At 42.2% G+C, this 22,653-nt stretch overlaps 1 protein-coding gene across 5 annotated transcripts in view; it reads left to right on the top strand.

Moving 5' to 3' along the window:
• LOC122557945 (N-acetyl-beta-glucosaminyl-glycoprotein 4-beta-N-acetylgalactosaminyltransferase 1-like) overlaps positions 1-22,653 on the top strand; it is a 667,804-nt gene that overhangs the window by 573,131 nt on the left and 72,020 nt on the right. For all 5 annotated transcript variants that reach the window (XM_043706193.1, XM_043706198.1, XM_043706197.1 and 2 more), the window contains exon 11: positions 3,975-4,084. In XM_043706193.1, coding sequence (XP_043562128.1) covers positions 3,975-4,084 — 110 coding nt within the window. The remainder of the gene's footprint in view (positions 1-3,974; positions 4,085-22,653) is intronic.

Raw genomic sequence — 22,653 nt, 5'->3', positions numbered from 1 at the left:
TGTAGTTTTGGCAGGACACACTTGATGGGCTGAAGGGCCTCTTTACTGTATAATTCTATGATTCTAAGTGTTGAGTCATCAAGCTGAGAGGTAGAGTTCAGACCTGCGGCAGATGAGTCTCTTGACCGAGAGGTCCCGTAGTGGAGAGCGCAAGGGATTAAGTGGAGGTCAGAGGTGCAAAGAGGTGGAGCACCAGGGACCTGGCTTCGATTCCAGCCTCGGGTGACAATTTGTGTGGAGTTTGCATATTTTTCTCATATCTGCGTAGGTTACCTCCCGCACAGATGAGATGAATTGACCATGCTAAATTGCGCATAGTGTTCAGGGATGTGTAGGTTAGGGGTATTAGTAAGGGGAAATGTAGAGAAATAGGGTAGGGGAATTGGGTTGGTGTGGACTTGTTGGGCCAAGTTGCTGCTACCACACTGTAAGGGTTCTATCTTATGATAAACTTCAGCCATCTCTGCAGGAGTTCCTCAGGGGAGTGCCCGAGGCTGAACTACCTGCAGCTGCTACATCAATGATCCTTCACTCCATCATAAGGTCAGAAGTGAGGATGTTCATCAATGATTGTACAATGTTCAGCACCATTTGCAACTCTTCAGACACTGAAGCAGTGTATGACCAAATGCAGCAAGACCTGAGCAATATCCAGACTTGGGCTGACAAGTAGCAAGTAATTTTCATGCCACACAAATGCCAGGCTATGAACACCTCCAACGAAAGAGAATCTAGCAATCACTCCTTGATATTCAATGGCATTACCATAGTTGAGTTCCTCACTATCAACATCCTGGGGGTTACCATTGACCAGAAACTGAATGGGATTAGTTTTATACGTACTATCACGACAAAAGCAGGTGAGAGGTAGGCAGTAAATAACTTTTCTCATGACTCCCCAAAGCCAGCTGTCATCTACAAGTCATAAGTCAGGAGTGTGATGGGAATATTCCCCACTTGTTTGAATGGGTGCAACTCCAACAACACTCAAGGAACTTGACACCATCCAGGACAAAGCAGCCCACTTGATTGGCACCATATCCACAACATTCACTCCCTCCACCACTGATGCTCAGTAGCAGCAGTGTGCACCATCTACAAGATGTACTGCAGAAATTCACCAAGGCTCATCAGACAGCACCTTCCAAACCCATGACCACTTCTCTCTTGAAGGACAAGGACAGCAGATAAATGGGAACACCACGAATTGCAAGTTTCCTCCCAAGCCACTCACCACACTGACTTGGAAATACATCACAGTATCACTGGGTCAAAGCAGCCTCCTTGACAGCACTTATGGAGGAACTGCATGAAATGGATTCCAGCTGTTCAAGAAATCAGCTCACCATCACCCTTGCAAGGGCAATTCAGGATTGGCAATAAATGCTGGCCCAGGCCACACACCCTGAATGAATTTTTAAATATCTCTCCTGGACACGTCAGTCATGAAGAAGCACCTTTTGCTGCTATTGCTGGGCACCACGACATCAAGTTTAACCTTCAGGGAGACATAAACCATGGGATGACTACTTCTTCTTTACTCTGAATCATGCCTCACAAAAAGCAGACAGTTGCGGCCACAGTTTCCAGGGATCAACTCAGCTGTGTGGTGCAGCAGTACAACTTTCAATACATCCGGTCGCACTGCCAGACTGATGCTGCTGAATTAGCAGGAGTGTCTGTCTGTCTGTCTGTCCAGCTGCCTTTTAAACATGGTGCCCCGGCTTAAATGCTGTGAGGCAACAGCGGGGACGTCAATCTCTTGCGCTCCCGCCCCCACCTACCTCTGGACAACTTTTGACTGCATGTAGCCAGCCATCCCCCTTCCAAGTGGAGGTCCAGGCACTACCTGCCCTGCTGTTGGGGCATTTGACATAACAATAAGAATCTATTTGTAGTTGTTTTTTCCAGTGGTCCTGTTAAGTTGTAATCACAGGATTTATCCATCTCTCCTCTTTAACACAGAGGGGTGTAACATTTGCAACTCTTCTACAAACGTGTTAATGAAGTGAACTTTGATTGTCTGGATGCAGCTAACGTGACACCTGTTCAGCAGTACCCTCTGGAGGCACCAGATAGGCTTTTCAATGTTCTGATACTTTCTCATCAACCTGTTCAGAGATGTTATGACACCTATCTCCAGAACAGGTGGACTTGAACTCAGGACCCCTGGCTCAGAGATGGGGATGTTACTGCTGCCCCACAAGAACCCTCCTGCATTGGTAGGACTAGCATTAATTTTGTCTTCATTTATGCCGTGAACAGGACGGTGGGAGACCTGACTTCCTTTACAAACTTAATTGATCTAATTAAACTGACTGTCTGAACTTATTGCGTACAGTTCTGGTCACCGCATTATAGGAAGGATGTGGAAGCTTTGTAAAGGGTTCAGAGATTTACTAGGATGTTGCCTGGTGTGGAGGGAAGGTCTTATGAGGAAAGGCTGAGGGACCTGAGGCTGTTTTTGTTAGAGGAGGTTGAGAGGTGACCTAATTGAGACATATAAGATAATCAGAGGGTTAGATAGGGTGGACAGTGAGAGCCTTTTTCCTCGGACGGTGATGGCTAGCATGAGGGGAAGTGGCTTTAAATTGAGGGGTGAAAGATATAGCACAGATGTCAGAGGTAGTTTCTTTACTCAGAGAGTAGTAGGGACATGGAATGCACTGCCTGCAACAGTAGTAGACTTGTTAACTTTAAAGGCATTTAAATGGTCATTGGATAGGCATATGGATGAGAATGGATAAGTGTAGGTTAGATGGTCTTCAGATTGGTTTCATGTATTAGGGGCCGAAGAGCCTTTATTGCACTGTAATGTTCCATGTTCTAAGGCAACTCTACCTGACTGAGTCATTTGGTCATACAGAACTTGAATATTGCTGTAAGAAGGTACATTTTGTCTTAACTTTTTTTTTGCCAGGCTTTGTTAACATAAATTAAATTTAGTAAGCCCAGCTTTTAACTGTCAATTAGCATTAATGGGTGCCTATCCACATGGCAACACTTCAGCCAATCAGAGTCCACTTTGCTAATCAACCTTTACTCTCCTCTCATGGAATATAAATGTTTTTTCCCTTGAATTTGTATTTTTGTGAAATGTTCTGATGAGTGCAAGATGAAAGGTTTCAACAATATGGTCTATTTTCACTCATTTATTTTAACCGCTGCCACACCAATGATTGAAGGAAAACAAACCTACTATTGACTCACTAAACCTCAGAGGGGACTACTTATCCAAGACAGCGAAGCATAATTGGGAACTGTCCACAAGCCAAAGGTGTGAATTTGGCAATGTGCACTCAGTTTAGTAGGAAATGCTGTATACAAGACAACGGGTCAATGTGCTTCTGTTGTACAATTGCTTAGCATGTAGCACCAGTCAGTGCAACACTTTGCAGTCTTTCTTCTTAATTTTGTACACAAACCACAAATTTATCAGCAACAACACAGCTTAGTGTGGCTCTTCAGTTTTTGTCTGTTAGTTGTGTACTTTATCTGACAGTTTACTGAGATTATTGACTCAGATGAGTCATGTCAGCCCTGTGCCTGCTCTCCATTCAGGCTGCATTTAGATGCTGTCTGACCTTTACCTTTGTGTGGTCTGTTAAAGATACCCATTATTGGTCATCTTGTTTACTTTGACTGACTTGGATTGATTATTCCAAATGATTGAACTGATCAATGTGCCAGTTCCCTGCTCTGCGCAATTAACTGCAGTTTCCACAGTTAAATATATCTGACATCTTCAACTACATTATAATTCATTTCAGCCTATGTGACTAGGCCAAAGTAAGTATGCAGTTTCATGTGATGTATGGATTGAGAACACATGCTCCGTCATTCTTTTATTTGTTGATCAGAAATGCAATTAGCTACATCAGACAGTATTTATTGTCACTGCTGTGAAGTTGCTGGTCTTTATTTATTTTTTACGGTGCTTTCTAATCTAGGTGGGGCTTTCTTTCCCTCTCTAGCTCCACCGATTGATCCATTGAGAGTGCAACACGTCCTTCCGCCTTGTGCATACTCACCAACTTACATTGTGAAGGATTTTCCCATCGCCCGATATCAAGGACTGCAGTTTGTAAGTTTTTTGTCCATTTTCTGTTTCTCTGTCCTGGCTCACGCGAACATTAATCCCGTCCTTTACTGAATTGAACTAAAAGTATTTTAGAACACATTTCATTGTTTAAAGCCTAATCCTTTTATGAAGTTTTAGAGGAACATAGATTCATAATTTATTTTTCCTGGTATAACTTCTTTCATGCACACATCTATTTACAGTTGTGGAAGGTATATCAGTATGATGGATTGATTGTCTTGCTTTGGGTGGTACAGTGGCTCAGTGGTTAGCACTACTGCCTCACGGTTCCAGGGACCTGGTTTTGATTCCATCCTCGGGTACTGTCTGTGTGGAGTTTGCACATTCTCCCTGTGTTTGTGTGGGTTTCCTCTGGGTGCTCCCACAGTTCAATGATGCACAGATTAAGTAGATTAACCATGGTAGACGCAAGGCTGCGAGGATAGGGTAGGGGGTTGCGTCTGTGTGGGATGCCCTCCAGGGGGTCAGTGAAAACTCGATGGGCTGAATGGCCTCTTTCCACTCTCTGGGGATTCTATGAGTCTATAACCTCAGTTGCATTGATTTCAGGTACATGGATAGGTAAAGTTTAGAGGGATATGGGACTAGTGCAGTTCAGGAAACCTGGTCAGCATGGATGGGTTGGGCTGAAGAGCCTATTTCTGTGCTGTATGATTCTACGCTGTGCTTCCAACTGCAATGAATTCTTGTTTTGCTGATGAATGAAGCTGCCATTTTGAGACAGCAAGGTCCAACAAATAGCAGCATGATGGAGCTATCTGCCTGTTTTTGGTGGTGTTAAAAAGAGGTTTTAGAAGAATTATTAGCCTAGGAGGACACTCTTTGTCTACAGACAGCCTCAAAGATCCTTAAAGATCCAACTAGAATCACAAAATAGTCCCAGCATAGACATAAACCAATCAGTTCCGTAAATCCACATTGGCTCTTTCCAAGAGTGATTCAACTCAACCCACTCCCCACCCTTTCCCATTGCGCTATATATTATTATGAATATTTCTCCTCCACCGCCTCAGACATGCATTCCAAATCCTAAGCATTCTCTACATTAAAAAATAGCATTATGATGTCATTTTTGGTTCTTTTGCCAGTCACCTCAAAATAATATAGAATCATGGAATCCCTCCAGTGCAGAAAGAGGCCATTCAGCCCATCAGGTCTCCACCGACCCTCCAAAGAGCAAGCCATCCAGATCCACACCATTGCCGTAACCTCGCATGTAGTTTTTACCGTGGCTAATCCATCTAGCCTGCACATCCTTGAACACTACCAGCCAATTTAGCATGACCAACCCACCTAACCTACACATGTTGGACTGTGGGAGGAAACTGGTGGTATCCTGTGGTTCGTGGCAAAAGGAACAGTTTCTCCTTATCTAGTCAGTTTAAACTTCTCATTCTTCCATAGTGCCTCTGCCCATTCCACCAGGCAATGTCCTCCTGAAGTTTAGCATTAACCGTCACATAATTTACACACTTTTCCAAAATTTGTGTCACTGGAGGAGGGATATAGGGCTTCCATTTCATGGAGGTGGTATTTGTCTTTTGGGAATGCCAAAGGGTAAAATTGAGCATGTATTACCTTGCAGTCAATATTACTTTCCATTGTGAAAAGTAAAATATTTCCAGTTTGCTGTTGTCCATGTTGTAATGCCTCCAAAAATAAATGTCACACCCAAAGTTTGAGTAATGGCATTTCTAATTAAGCACAGAACATCAACCCTATATTAAAGTGTCAGTGTCAGCCATTGCTATCAAATATTTAAATCCACTGGACTCCATTTCGAGGCTTGAAAATTGCCATGACTCCTCTGAACTGAGAGAATGGGGATGGCAAGGTGAACGTAGTTGGGATGGATATGGAGGTCTGTTAGAGAGTAAGTATTGTCAGATCTCCATTGCTGATGCAGAAATTTCAAAATGAGCCCAAACTTTCAACATGAGCAGACGTAGAGTCCAGACCCCCACTTTGATGAACCCCAGTCTAGGCTATGAGTTGGCAACCTAAATACAGTAGCACCTCGACATATGAACGACCCCGCTCACGAACAAATCGGTTTACGAACAGGATTGTACGTAAAAGTTTGCTTCAACGTATGAATGAAATTCAAGGTACGAACAAAGGTATGAATGCAAAAAGCCCGTGGTTTCATTGTAATTGTTCTGCTTTTCTACGCGCGCTTTGAATATCCGAACAATGGGAAAATTGATTCAGTTCGCGAACTTTTCGGTTCGCGAACCGGGTCCTGGAACGGATTAAGTTCGTAAGTCGAGGCGCTACTGTATTCGTATTTATTTTCTCCACCTCTATATTCATCCAAGAAATTTTGAAACTGGGCTGATGCTTTCCAGCGTTGGCTTCAGAGAAATTAAGTTGCTATTTTTAAGCACAAATATTTAGAAAATAAACGTTCAACTAAGATTTTATCCTGATTTACATCAATTTAGATTGAAATTGTGATTGCCAGTCCTAACATCCAGTTCCTGTAATAGAGAAAGTAAGAAACTCCAGAAGTGGACCATAGTGCAGGCTGGAATTTGTGACTGAAACCTTGCTCATTATGTTCATGTAATCTAAATTCCAATTGCAAAGATCAATTATATCACTGAGAAAAAGGCCTTCACCTTTCAAATAATCATTTTCAGTCTCCAAAAGGACACTTTCTTTCTGTCAACATTTGTCTTTGGACTGCACATCATCGATGGGAAAAGATCTGACTTCAAACAAGTAGTTGTGGCCAGTTTTTCTCTACAGTGATTTTAGAGTAATATGATGTTTTAGTGTGATGAATGTTTCTGAGAGGTGTAACAACTCTGTGCAACAGTTTCACACCGCAGGCACAGCCCCTTTGTGGACACTAGTGAATATACCCTTTTTTTACAAAATGGAGTAACATCCTAGCCATATTAGGGAATTTTATACAGAAAGACATGCAGGCAGTGTCTCAAAATCAGCAACCACTGGACTGAGGCCATCCCAAATTTGGATCTGACAGTTTGAGCTACATTTAGTTCAGGTCATGGGTCGCTTGGAGTGCAGGAGAGATCTGTGTGCAAAGCAATGAAACCCATTAGTAGTAGGGGTGAACACGACCTGAATTATCCAGGTAAGTTTATTTTTAGTTCTGCGCAATTAAAATTGATGCATGGAATATTATAGAAGTGTCAGACTATTCCAGATTTGAGATATTTATCTGTATTGGGGAACTGGAGTAGAGTTTCTGCTTTGGACTCTGTGACTTCCAGCATCTGAGCTGTAAACAATAGAATCTGCAGCCAATGCCTGAATGAAGGAGCCTCACAGCCACTTGTGAAATTCATACAACTCATTGTTTAAGGATGAATCAAAGTCTCCAAGCAATGGAGTTTACAAACCAATTATCTCCTCCAGGTTTCAGTAGGATACAAGAAGCAAGGAAACTCAATGGGTATTAGATAAAGGTGAAATGGCTCCCATCAACAATTCCATTCTATTGTGATGGCCTCACCTCCAAACACAAAGATCTTTGTTACAACACAGACGTCGAACCCATCTGTTAATTAAAACCAAATACCAATAAAAGCTTGCCTCACCTCCTAATCTGCTAAAAGTTAAAAATCACACAACACCAGGTTATAGCCCAACAGGTTTAATTGGAAGCGCACTAGCTTTCAGAGCATCATTCTGAAACTCTGAAAGCTAGTGTGCTTCCAATTAAACCTGTTGGACTATAACCTGGTGTTGTGTGATTTTTAACTTTGTACACCCCAGTCCAACACCGGCATCTCCAAATCATAATCTGCTAAAAGTGTGAGTGAGTGAAAGATAACTCTGAATTTCCACTGTTTTAAGAAAAATAACAATTTATTTTTCTAATTTTAATAGTGAAAACTTATCAAAACTATTAACAAATCCAAGCTGCCCTTTTCTTAACTAATTACTATTTGACCCCAACTCTACAAAAATGCTGCTTCAATAACACAACTGTTAAACATTACATTATCTCAAGTACACACAGTCTCTGCCTTCTCCGCTGTCTTCAATCTTCCATCTGCTAATCCCCTTGGGTCATCTTCTTTCTATTTACTGTGAATATTTTTACAGGAAAAGATACCTTTTAATAGAGAGTGCCTTCTTATTTCTTTGAGAGCAAGATGTTCGATGGGCAGTTAGCTCTCTGGCTCGAAGGCAGTTGTTCTACTGTTTAGTGGCAGTTGCTCTGACCAAATTTTCAATATGCCCTGGTGTTATACCCGCAACATCGTACCCTCTCACTGGTCCAATGTTGTCAATACAGTAAATTCAAACCAGGTTTTAAGTATCCTGAGTATAATTTAAATTAATTGGTTAAATTTGAATTGTTGTCAAAACAGCAAATAAAATTTAGGTATCCATTTAACAGCTAATTGTTACATGTATCAATGTTGGACCAGCCCATCTCTTAGCCGGTCTGTTCGGCACCTTCATCACAACTACCTGATGAAGGAGCGGCGCTCCGAAAGCTAGTGCTTCCAATTAAACCTGTTAGACTATAACCTGGTGTTGTGTGACTTTTAGGTTTATACAGCCCAGTCCAACACTGGCATCTCCGAATCATGTCTTAAAATGAGCATACAGTCTTGCGACTTGTTACACCTTGGATGTCTCAAACTCTCAAGGTATGAAAAACCACTGCACAGGATGCTTATCAAGTGAAAGTGAGGACTGTGGATTAGAGTCAAGAGTGTGGTGCTGGAAAAGCACAGCAGGTGAGGCAGCATCCGAGGAGCATGTTTATCAACCTAACACATTCCTTTGGACTCATAACGGCCCATGTTTTTTTGCCTGCTATTAAAAAGAAACAGCGTGTGTGTAGCCACAGCCAAGATAGTGCTGGAGAAGTCACACCACTGTAACAGAGCCGTAGACACAAGACTGCACTTAGTGTGATTGACTGCATCCAAAAGGATCCAACATCCTGCCTTGAATTAAAGCATGGGTGCACAAGTATCACCAACGCTGTGCAAACATGGGCTCAAAGGATCCTCACGTGTGAGTGCCTGGGGCAAATAGGGATTCAATGGCACATAAAGCATCAACCACAATATCAGGAGAAGACCAACATGCAAATGTAGGGGTGGGTTGGGGGAGCAAGGGGTTATGGGGGGCGGGGCAAAGTGGAGTGCGATGGGCAGAGGGGGGAAGGGAGTGTGGGGGGTGTGAATGAGGAGGAGGAGGTGGTTTCTGAGGACATGGTCCATATATTATTATGGATAACAATTTAAAACCATTTCAACTCATAGGGAAGCTGAAAGAATAACATTTCAAGTTGATGGCAGACTTCAGTCTCGGCGATTGAGAATTCCTTGGCAGAAATTTTCCCACCATTTGAATCATGAGAAATTTGGGAAAATATGGTGAGAATGAGAAATTGAGATTCTCCAGGCTGAGAAGTCTGACTTGCCCCTTAAGGTTTCAGTGGTGCATGAGACTCTCATGAGGAAGTGGCAAGGAGCCTATTTCTTTGTTTGCACATCCCTTCCGGCTAATCCTGCCTCATTAAATGGAGGTGGTTGTTCTCCCAGGTGCCAGTGAAGAACCTGAAAGTCAGAGTGCTGCAGCTGACTGGTACCTTCTCCATTTCTTGATGTTGGTCATTATTCCCGAACATCTCAGGGCACACTCCATGAGTAGTCAACACCACCACCAAAAGACAGCACCCACAGTTATTGGCATTGGCAAAACACCAGCCTCACCACGTCATTGTGGCATATCTTGAAGTCGCTTTAAGTACAGTTTAACCCTTCACCATTGCACTTAGACATCCTACATTTCAATGCTGGTGCCAGTGTAGGGGCACACGCCCATCTCATGCATCGGAATCAGAGCCCTTAGCTTGCTTTCTTTGTACTGATTCACTTTGTGCTTAATTTGCCCTCTCCTTGCCTTTTAACTCCTTACCGTTTTCTGTACAACCTATCGGCTGACAACAGTCCTGCCTTGGCCTTGCCCTTTAGCACAGACAGAAAGCCAGGCAGCTTGGCTAGCATGCCAACAACAAACAGTCATGGGGGCAGATATGTTCTGTACCAAACACACTGCATTACTTCAACCAAATGACCATGCATGAAAGGCTGAGGAAAGTAGTCCTTCGAAGAGTCAAGGGGGACTGCGGGCAGTCAAAGTGGGGTGCCATGCTCAGTCATGGTTTGGGGATTTGTGCCCCTCCATTTTGGTGCTTGGAACTCAGTCAGTTGTGCACTTCAATTTATTATCAGTCCAGGGATTACCAATAAGTCAAGGAGTTGCACACATATCGGTCAGGGCTGGGCTGTTCTCAGCCATGGCTGTGCTCACAAATCAGTCCAAGAGTGGGCCACAGTCAATCCTGGGATTTTGATCTGTAAATGTCAGTGGGGAGTGGAATGGGGAGGGGTTATTAGGAGACAGTCTATTCTGAGCTGGCATAATTGGTAAACTCAAGTAAGGGGATTGGAGCCAGTATGCTGGGACACAAAGAGGACAATAGCTGGGAAGGGGGTCAACACCAAACATAAGGAGCTAATATCTATGGGAGGGCACAGGGAACACAAGGCAAGTCTGATTTCCAGATCCAGGTTGATAGAAGGCACAGACCAGGTTTCCATACTTACAAGAATTACTATTTATTACAGGTAATCAATTATAAACCATTGGCATATGACATTCAAATTAAAACTCTAATTCCCTTATAAATACACACACACATAATAATAGGTTATTGATGAAGATAAACTTGGAAGATAATTCACTGGTCCCTATTCAGAGGTTGCTGACGTGATCCTTAGGCTGATTAGTATGTTGCTGCTCAGTCATCTTTCTTTGGATACTTCCAGTGCTTTGCAGGAGACATGGGTGGTTTGGGCAGTTCTATAAGGTCACTGACTTATCAATTAAAAGTTCTAGCTTACAGCATGTGATGAAGGAAAGATGAGCTAGTTCTCTTTGGGTTTAAATGGTTTATGACTGCAGTAAATGAAGAGACAGCTCCTGTGATGGAGATCAAAACACTTTTCTCCATCACGTTCCTAACCCAAGCTCTTCAGTTACTTGAGAACTAATCATGTGTTATTGACAGGCAAAAGACTCTTGTCATTGATAACTGGCAGCAGTCCATAGAAGAATGAACTTCTTGTTGCCACCCAGTTGCATCAAAGCACAGAACTCTCCAATTCATCTGGAAACATTTCAATTATCCGCTGTGGAAGAGAATTCCAAACATTTAAGACCTTGTGAGAGGAGAAATTCCTCACAATTCGAGGTTTATAAAATCATGAGGGGTATGGAAAGAACAAAGTCTTTTCCCTGGGATGGGGGAATCCAGAACTAGAGGGCATGGGGTCAAAGTGAGAGGGGAAAGATATAAAAGGGACCTAAGGGGCAACTTTCTCACGCAGAGGGTGGTGCGTGTATGGAATGGGCTGCCAGAGGAAGTGGTGGAGGCTGGTACAATTATAGCATTTAAAGGGTATCTGGGTGGTTATATGAATAGGAAGGGTTGAGAGGGATATGGTCCAAGTGCTGTCAAATGGGACTAGATTAGATTAGGATATGTGGTTAGCATGGACGAGTTGGACTGAATGGTCTGTTTCTGTGCTGTACATCTATATGACTCTAATTATTCCTCGTTCACATGATGCTTGCCACAAGGATCAGGTTACTTGCTTTTCAGAGCATGCAGCAATCCTTTACAACCCTGTTTTGAAACAGTTCTTTCTTCTTCCATTTCACAGCACAAAAATAAAAAAACACAGTCTTTAAATTATTCAAAAATAACTTCTAAAAATGGAATTGAACAAAGACTGGGTACTTGCATGGCCTCTCCCAATCCCTGACAGATAACTGACTCTGGGATGTGACTAATGCCATTTTATCCAGAACACAGCTCTTTTATATCCTTCTCTCATGGGAGGAGCATCGAGCAGTGGGATTCTCCACTTAGGCTTTCCTCATAGGCAAGAGTGCTTTCAACTGAACCCATATTACTTAGAGACTGCCCCATCACGAACCTGCTGCATTTGTCAACACTGAAGCCTTCCACTCCATCAAAGTGCACAGCTTTTGGGCCATATAGAGATGGCTGCTGGGAGGCAAGGGGTGCCTCCTGCAAACAGGATTCATGATGCAACATTTAAGAGGCATTTGGATGGGTATATGAATAGGAAGGGTTTGGAGGGATATGGGCCGGGTGCTGGCAGGTGGGACTAGTTTGGGTTGCGATGTCATGGATAGGTTGGACCGAAGGGTCTATTTGCATGCTGTACATCTCTATGCCTCTATGATACCTAAAGAGCCTAAGATGTCGGAACACAAGTCAGCCAGTTGGCCCATCAAGTCTGCCCTTGCATTCAGTGAGATCAAAGCTGCTCTGATAATCCTTAACTCCAATTTCCTGCTTTGTTCCTATAACCCTTGATCCCCTTATTGATTAAAAATCTGTCTTCACCTTAAAGACACTAACTCAACAGTTCTCTGTGGTGAAGAATTCCACACATTCCCTAACCCCAGGGCAAGCAATTCCTCCTCATTTCCTGTAATAGTATTTGCTGAATCTTTATAGTGAATCTGTCTGCTGAATAATTCTGTAATATTTCTTCCAATAAATATAACCTGCAAATAGTTTACCAGTCCTAGTGTGAGACTGGTAAGTTTGCATTAACATAGAACCACAACCGTCCCCTTTTTTTTGAGTATTGTTGGTAAATGCACTATCCGTACAAGTGTAGAGCACACCATCACACTACTGACTTGTCCCTTGTAGATGCTGGAGAGGCTTTGGGGAGTCAAACTGGAAGCCACTGACCACAGAATATCAAGCCTCTGATCTGCTTTAATGCCTATGGCTCTTAGGTCTTTGAATTTTTGGTCAAAGGTAAACCCTGGGGTGTTGAATCAGCCATATTAGGAGCATCATAGAATCCGTACAGTGTGAAAACAGTCCATTTGGCCCAACAAATCCACACTGACCCCCTGAAAAGTAACCCACCCAGACCCATTCGCCTACCCTATTACTCTACATTTGTCCCCGACTAAGGCACCTAACCTGCACATCCCTGAACACTATGGACAATTTAGCATGGCCAATTCACCTAACCTGCACATCTTTGGATTGTGGGAGGAAACCCATGCAGACACAGGGAAGATGTGCAAACTCCACGCAGACAGTCGCCTGAGGTTGGAATCGAACATGGATACCTGGCGCAGTGAGGCAACAGTGCTAACCACTGAGCCACTGTGCCATCCTCAGGTAATCTCACTGAGTTTTCAAGGGAGGTGAGTAAGCTTTCTCTATTATTGGTGATGACGATTCTGTGACACTGTGTAATGTGAATGTTACTTGCCATTTATCAGGTACATGGGAATCATATTACTGAAATTGTACAAGTATCCAGTGATGATGAATATGGGATGGAAAGTAAGAAGAAAGTGAATACGTACTTCACAAAAATTCCAGACAGGATCTATAATGTTTTCAGGTTACAGATAAGAGACCTGGGTGGCCCAATGGCTCAGTGGTCAGCACTGCTGCCTCACAGCATAATGGAGCCAGGTTTGATTCTACCCTCAGGTGGTGTTTGCACATTCTTCCCATGTCTGCGTGGGTTTCCTTTGGGTGCTCCGGTTCCCCCCCCCCCCCCCCCCCCCCACAGTCGAAAGGTGTGCAGCTTAGGTGGATTGGCCATGCTAAATTGCCTATAGTGCCTAGGGATGCGCAGGCTAGAAGGATTAGCATGGGAAATGGGTCTGGGTAGGATTGCTTTTCAGAGGATTGGTGTCGATTCAATGAACTGAATGGTCTACTTCTACAATGGAGGGATTCTATGATCTAACTGGCATTTGGATAGAGCTGGGAATTGTTCACCATGTAATCTGAAACAACTTGAAAAGTTTATTTTATTTTCAGTGTTCTCCTTGGACACCTTTATCTTTCATAATGAAACAACCTTCCACAGACTCTGTTATTTCTCATGTCCATGCCTCCTCCTGTTCCTGCTTCCTTTATGCCATGTTGTTGCCTGGTTTCTCTGAATACACTGATTCTGATATCGCCACAATGTCCTCCTGCTTCCAGTTTCTCCAAACTGCTGCTCCTGATTCTGTGATTGCAGCCATCTCTCAGATTATACCTGAGAAATATTCAGATTTCTCTCTCAAGAATGTGCAGGGCAGAAAAATTTGTGACAGTTTATCAGGCCAGTCGCAGTGTCTAGAAAACATCATATTTCTTGATGCCTCTCAAACCCTCTAATAATTTTTCTCCAGGAACTTATCCAACTTTGTATCATTTAACACAATGGCTGCCTTCTTCTGCTAGCCCATTCCATACTTCATCATTTTATTTCCAAAGTCATTAAATTCATTCAATTATATATGAAACCTATAGTGTGTTACTTTAGCATCTATAATAATAATTAACCTATCAGTGTTTATCTTATTGACACCCTTTAGAGATGAGTGCTGTAAGAAGAACCTGCAAATGGGCATTGATACCTTGAGATATCGTTAAACATTGTGGACGACTAGAATATTTGGTCTGTTTTGTTACTGCTTGACCAAATCAAATTGTTCATCAGTCACAAGTTGACAAAATACTTTCATTTATCATCAGCATTTAGGACTACTTCCATTAGGTGATCCTCTAAGTTTCTCTTCTTTGGACTAAATATATTCACTTCTGCAGCTTGTCCATGTCTAGGTTTCTAATCCCAACTTTCAGTTTAGTTGCCTTTTTGCTGCATTTTCACTCGGTCTCATAACATAATGAACAGGATTATGCACGGAACTGTAAGCAGGGCTAGACCAGGACTATGTGGAAAATTTGAATTAGTTCCTGAGATTTATGCTCTGTTGCTGCCACATGGGACTGATTAACCTATCAGCAGGCATAAAGATGGTCATGGCCATGGAAGGTGATGGTCTGTTAATCAGGCTGTGAATCTTTTCGCTGTTTGGCTGGCACAATAGTTTGTCAGTTGATAAGAATGACTTCTTATCTACCACACAAATCCTGTTAGAAGAATGAGCACGTCACAGTCTATCAGACTGTTAATCAACCTGCAAACCCTTCTATTGCTTCACACTATTCCCTAAGGGAAGAGCATGATGATACAGAAACAACAACACATCCATTTAGCTTCTGTTACTGCTGTTTATTATCTTGAAATCTTGTGGCTTTGGTCTTGAACGGAGGCAAGGATGATCATTCAGAGTGTTCCTTCATGAAAAGCAGGGATCTGCGATCCATAAATTTCATTCAGCTGGATGGAAACAGTGCTGTGAATAATGGTTATAGCAAAGGTCATTAGTGCAAAGATGGCAATTTTATATATGTACTGTTTTAGTCACACATACAGAGCACTGACATCTCTCTAGTTTCTATTGAAGTTAGTGATGGCTGGAAACTAATAACAACTGTGAGGACACAAGAATGCTGATGACAATGTCAACACTTAAAAGGCACATTCAGGCAGTCTGATAGCTATTTACTTGGATAAATCTTGCTCAGTTAAGCAATGATAAATGAAAGTATTTTGTCAACTTGTGACTGATGGACAATTTGATTTGGTCAAGCAGTAACAAAACAGACCAAATACTCTCGTCGTCCACAATGTTTAATGATATCTCAAGGTATCAATGCCCATTTGCAGGTTCTTCTTACAGCACTCACTGTATTGATTTGTAAATGTTAAATCATTATCTACCCAGTACCTCCATGCCTGTTTCATTTATCGATCTGCCACTGTGGTGTGAGCTGTCAGGAGGAAATGCATTTATATTATTCTGATGAATAAATACTTGCACAATATAACATGATGTGAATTTAAAATCAGGATCATTTAATGAGTTGTTTAGGTAATTGATTTACCTGTATGTCTTGTGAATGACAAGCGGGAAAGGTTTGCTTCGTGTATTTCGAGTAACCTGTCATACCGCAAGAATGCTGCTTTCAAATGCAAAAGCGAGTGATGGCGAATCTGAGGAACAGCCTTTGACACTCTCTTGCCGATACACAGAAATCAAGAAATGGCCAAAACAATAAAGCATGTTGTATGACATGAGTGACAGACTGGATTTTGAGGTCTTTGTAACGACTTCTCTCTGCCCATCTAAAATTTGTCTTGAGCATCACATGTTCTGGACGATAGGGAAGATGAGAGATGCGCTCCTGGCCCTCTGCTGATCCTGAATTTAGGCCAGGGCACTTGGGGAAGCTCAGAAGTGAGATAGTATAACTTCATTGTCAGGTATACTTTTCTCTCTTTTTCTGATTGCCTCCCAGTTGTTTCAAATCACCACTCTGGAAAAACTCCATTTCCCTCTGATGCTGGCCTTCCCTTTGTAGTTGATGGGTTTGTCTTCAGCCTTCTGGGACCTATGTTCTGGAATTTCCTCATAAATATTGTTATCTTCAGAGACACTCATAGAATCCCTAAGTATGGATGCAGGCCATTCGGCCCATCGAGTGCATACCAACCCTCTTAAAGCATCCCGAACCCCCACCCTACCACGTAACACTGCATGGCTAACCCACCTAGCCTACACATCCCTCGATACATGGTCAATCCACCTATCCTGCATATTTTGGAAACCGGAGCACTTGGAGGAAACCCACACAGACATAGAGAGAATGTGCAAATTGCAAACAGACAGTCGCCCGAGGCTGAAATTGAACCCGTGTCCCTGGCGCTGTGAGGCAGCAGTGCTTAACCACTGAGCCACAGTGCCACCCAAAGATGCTCCTAAAAGTCCATGTCTCAGATGAGGCTTTTGGCCATTCCTTCATCGACTAAGCATAGAATTGATGCCTTATTACAATACCATGAGTTACTCTGGGATTTTTAAAAAGGTTTATAGTACTATATAAATATAGGCCATTGCTGCAATTGGGTACAGACATCCAGTTGTGAAAAATGCAATTGGTTCAGACTACTTCTGACGAGATTGGAGTCAAAGTTAACCCTGACATAAAATCCCGCAGAGGATTATTTTTTTCCTTCTTTCAGAATGGTTCTGAGGGCTCTATCATGTCGGAATGGGAAGAGCTCACAAATAACCACTCAGAATGTTGATCATGATGGAATCAGTCATTTTGTTTTTGTATATAGTATGTGGTGTTGTGATTTTGGGAGCAATTTCTGCAATTCTTCTTATTTATTTTCAAAAAGGAAATTGCAGGTTTTTGGCTTTGATTGTCCTACTTGTAACCACATTGTCAAATTTATATGTCCCATGCTTTTTTCTCATATTCCATGTTTGGACTTTTGGGCTAGATTTGTTTCTTGGTTTCAGACTTTTTTTAATGAACCAGAGCAGATCCATGTTTGCACCAATTCTTTGTAATTGTAATGAACTGAGAGATCAACCAGCAAACCTGTGCCTTTTGGAACAATGAATATGCAGATGCTAACTGGGACTGACAGATAAGTAAACACTCCATCAAAGGATCAATTAGATTGTTAACTATTGGGTTGATTTATTAAGCAGTAACTGAATGAATGATAGGACGCGCAAACTATTGAGTTACAACAGACATCGACCTAATTATTCCCTTCAGTTTATCGAAAAGGACACAATCTGTAAAACCAAACTTAAAGGAAGTTGTCAATCTCGAATAACACATTACTGTTGACCATTGACAGAGTCCCTAACCAGGGATAGCTTCAGAATAACTAGCCAGTTTGACCAGACCAGCTTAAGGTAGACATCTGGGGTTGAAGTTTTCAGCTGCCAAATGGCGGGAATGGGTTGGAAGACCCTGAACAATACAGAGGCCAAGCATTGTGCGAATTGCAATTTCATGCCAGCAGTAAGGAGTCGCACATTTAAGGCAGAGATGAAGAGGAATTTCTTCTCTGTGAAGGTACTGAATTTCTGGAATTCTTTATTGAAGAGGACTGTTGAGGTTGAGGCTTTAAGTATGTTCAAGACTGAGACAGACACATTTTTAATCAGTAAGGGAATGGAGGGTATGGGGAAAAAGCAGGAAAGTGGAGTTGAGGATCAACAGATCAGCCATGATATCATTAAATGGCAGACTTGATGGGCTGAATGGCCTACTTCTACTCCATTGTCTGGTCCTATGGACAGTGTTTTGGGAAGGCAGTGAATGTCAAACACTTTGAAGGAGATGAGGGAGTGCAAGTGGAGCAGAGGGTACCAGGCGAGTAAGGAGAGAAAAATTAATAAATAAAAATGGCATCTATAAAGAATCCTTCATATCTGAAAATTCTTCAAAAAACATTTAAGTTTGTTTTATAAGCTGCTTTCATTTGGGTGCTGGAGTGTGAAATGGAGATGTGTACGTCTTCAGTGAAATAGTTTGAGGAAAGATTAATTGTGCTTGAAATCTCAATACAGTATAGTAGACAGATTGATTCCAGTTCAACTTGCTTGCTATATGCGGTCAACGGTCTAAAGAAGGGAGTATGATTTCAATGCAGCAAATCTCTAATGAACAAAGTGACACAATCACACCAGGCATTTCCAGAGAGGATTCCTTGTACAAGCTCCTTTGTAGCCTGCTTTTAGTTTTGAGTATTTCACTCTTAAAAACAGGCAGCAGCACAGCTTTATGCTTTAAAATAAAAGCTTCATTCATTACACAAATTAAAACATGAATTAATTACTACCACTGAAAGTCACTTCAATAACAAGCGATGAAACTAAAAATTAAAGCAAGGATAAAAGTTACATATGAAGGTGAACATGAGATCATTGTTGTCGGTCTGCCTTGCTACTTTCATGATCTTGAGTATCTTGCACTTTATAGCCAATGAACTATGTTTGAAGTGTAGGTATTTCAAAATATGGGAAAGCAGCAGCCAATTTTCACAAAGAAACCTCCCATAACAGCAATGTCATAGTGACAAGATAATCCATATTTTTTCCCTAAAAATAGTGATTGAATGTAAACGAAAGATTGGCCAGGACACCAGGAAGAACTCCCGTGCTTTTCTTTGCAATAGTGGCGTGGAATCTTTGGCATCCACCCGAACAGGAAAATGGGGCCTCCAAAATATGGCAGCAGGAGCAGTGCAGTGCTCCTATAAACAATCTCCCCGCTCCCGTATTCCCCCACCCCACCCCAGGTCGCTTGAGCCTGTGACTTTGTGACTCAGAGGTTATTGCTACCAACTGGAGCCATGGCTCACACATGAATGTCAACATCAGAAAGTTAATGTGAGATCTGCCAATAATGGCTAAAGTTTTCTTGATTTACCTCTAGCTCACCTTTGAACTTCTCACAATAGCCTAACCAAATGCTATCACTGGTTACCAAGCCAAATTAGCTGCATTGGAACAGGCAGAAATTAAACCTAGCTCACACTTGCCTGATGCAACAATGGAGTTGTATGTAAAGATGCAAACCAACCTCTGCTTAATTACTGAAAGGGGTCGATTTTATCAAAAATTTTCATCTTGCAGTAATCAGGACAATTCACAAGAATGCCAGTTTGAGGGAAATACTATATAATGTAGGGTGGCATGGTGGGTCAATAGTTAGCGCTGCTGCCTCACAGCACCAGGGACACGGGTTCGATTCCAGCCTCAGGTGACTGTCTGTGTGGACTTTGCACATTCTCCCCGTGTCTGCGTTTTCCTCCGGGTGCTCCGGTTTCCTCCCACAATCCAAAGATGTGCAGGTTAGTCGGATTGGCCATAATAAATTGCCCATAGTGTTCTGGGATGTGTAGGTTAGATGCATTACTCAGGGGTAAATGTAGAGTAATAGGATAGGGAAATGGAACTGGATAGAGTTACTCTTCGGAGGATCAGTGTGGACTTATAGAGCCGGAGGGCCTGTTTCCACACTGTCGGGATTCTATGATCAGTTTACGATGTAAGAGGATATTGATGATTGGTTGGCAAGTAGAGTCTGATTGGTGGAAGCTTTGTCATAGAGAATGCACCAGTTAATGATCATTGACAATTAAGTACCAAACTTTGTTCAAATTTTAAACTAGGCAGGTTGACTCCAATTTGTTAAAAGTAATTGCCCAAAGAAGTGGTACAGCATAATGCTGTCACCAATTTTGTTGAGTTGAAACAGGTGCGATATGTGCACTTTCTTTTACTTACATTTGGAAAAATATGGACTTATTAGCGATGGGTCACATGGATTTGTGTGGGAGAGATCGTGATTCACAAACTTTGAGTTTTTTGAGGAAATGATAAAGATGATTGATGAGGACAATGCAGTAGATTTTGTCTTTATGGACTTTAGCAAGATCTTTGTCAAGCTCCCTCATGGCAGGCAGATACAAAAGGAGAAGTCACATGAGATCTGCAGTGAGCTGGTAAGATGGATACAGAGCTGGGTTTTTACCTCGTTGATTTTAACCCTACTGCGAATCCTCTTGCAAGGATGCCTGCCTTGGTCACAGAAGATCCTAGCAGTAGAAAGATGTTTTTCTGACTGAAGTTTTGTGAGCAGTGGTGTTCCGCTGGAACCCCTGTTGTTTGTAATATATATATAAAAAATTTACAGGAGAATGTAAGTGCCTGATTAGTACATTTGCAGATGACACAATGATTAAGAAAGCTGTATATCATGAGAAAGATTGCCAGAGGCTACAGTAGGATATAGATAGACTGGAAACGCAGACTGAGAAATGGCAGATGGAATTTAATTGGGACAAGTGTGAGGTGAGGCACTTTGGAAGGACTCACGCCAGAAGGAAGCATACAGTAAGTAGCAAGCATTAACACAGGGATATATGCATACAGGCCCACAATTCCCTGAAAGTGGCAACACAAGTGAATGAGATGGTCACGAAGGTGTATGGCATGCTTGCCTTCATTGGTTGGGGTTTATGCCTGAAACATCAATTTTCCTGCTCCTCAGATGCTGCCTGGCCTGCTGTGCTTTTCTAGCACCACTTGTTTTGGCATAGGATATAAATATTGTGTTGCAGCTGTCTAGAGTGTTAGTTGGGCCACATTTGGAAAATTGCATACAGTTCTGGACACACAGGAGGCTTTGGAGAGGGTACAGAAAAGGATGTTGCCTGGTTTGGAAGGTATTAACTATGAGGAGAGATTAGAAAAATTTGATTTTTTTTCTCTCTCTTGAAGGTCATAGACCTGATAGAAATTTTCAAAATTATGAGAGACATGAATAGAATGGATAGTCAGACTCTTTTTCCCAGGGTAGGGGATATAGGTTTAAGGTGAAAAGGGATGAGTTTAAAGGAGATGTGAGAGGCAAGTTTTTTTACACAGAGAGTTATAAGTGTCTGGAATGGGCTACTTGAAGAGGTGGTAGAAACAGATACAATAGCAATGTTTAAGAGGCATCATAACTTGGCAGGGAATGGAGGGATATGGACCACATAGAGACAAAAGGGTTTTAGTTTAGATAGATGTCATGTCAGTGCAGGCTCGAAGGGCCTTTTCCAATGCTGAACTGCTCTTTGTTACCACCCATTTGCATAGAGCTGCACCCTGTGGATTGATGCATGTAGCTTTCATTAGGTGCCAGTGCACCACTCCAAAATCCTAAATTGGTCGTCAGCTTGCACATTCAGGATTAACCAAAAAATGTTGTCTAATTGTGGAAACACAACTAATATTGAATACTGTTTTGTGAATTTTGCGAGCATTGGCTGGTTGGGTATGGTCAATAACTTGCTTGTTATGCACAATCAGAGGGATATGCTGTTTGATATGATCTGACAGTCTTTGGGACATCCAGCCTATATACCTGGGATCACACCAGCACTGAAATTCATTCACCTTTTAACCTTTGTATGTTAAGCGGAATGGCATTTCGGCTTGACAGTAGTATCCACAGCAGTGAATATCATCGGATCTGGCAGTTAACTGTCAATTGTTATTATCTGGTGTATTTTCCTTGACAGAGCCTCTCCAATCAAAGTTCACAGATTCGCCTCTCAGATGAATCTGTTAGAACCCATGATACTGTTTAAACAAAGAATTCTCCACAACTCGTTTTTATTTTACGTGAGCCATGGGCATCACTGGCAAGGCCAGCTTTTGTTACTTATCCTAAATTGCCTTTGAGCTGATTTACTGTCTAGCCCACTTCAAAGGGCAGCAGCTGGAGTCAACCACTTTTCGAAAAACTGGAGTCACATGTAGGGCAAGTAATTGCAAAGGTAAAGGACATTAGTGAACGCGATGGATTTTTCTTTAACAGCAATTGACAGTGATTACATAGTCACTACTAAACTTAGCTTTTAATTACAAACTTTGTTGAAGTCAAATTTCACCATCGGCTGTGTTGGGATTTGAATCTATGTCTGTATACCATAAACCAGGGGTTCTGAATTCCTCCGGCTGCTCGGATGCTGCCTGACCTGCTGTGCTTTTCCAGCACCACCCTTTTCGACTCTGATTTCCAGCGTCTGCAGTCCTCACTTTCTCCTAACTGAATTACTTATCCAGTGATATTAGCACTACCAAGTTTTGAGAAGATTTGTAGCTCAGGTTGGGGTTCTGCATGTAAGTTTGCTGGAAGGTCTGTTTTTAGACGTTTCATCACCATTATTGGCAACATCATCAGTGAGGAGAAAGTGAGGACTGCAGATGCTGGA

This window comes from Chiloscyllium plagiosum, chromosome 16 (genome assembly GCF_004010195.1).
Source record: "Chiloscyllium plagiosum isolate BGI_BamShark_2017 chromosome 16, ASM401019v2, whole genome shotgun sequence".
In the NCBI taxonomy this organism is placed as follows: domain Eukaryota; kingdom Metazoa; phylum Chordata; class Chondrichthyes; order Orectolobiformes; family Hemiscylliidae; genus Chiloscyllium; species Chiloscyllium plagiosum.
The sequence above is the reverse complement of the archived record's forward strand: the minus strand, read 5'-3'. Positions and strand labels throughout refer to the sequence as shown.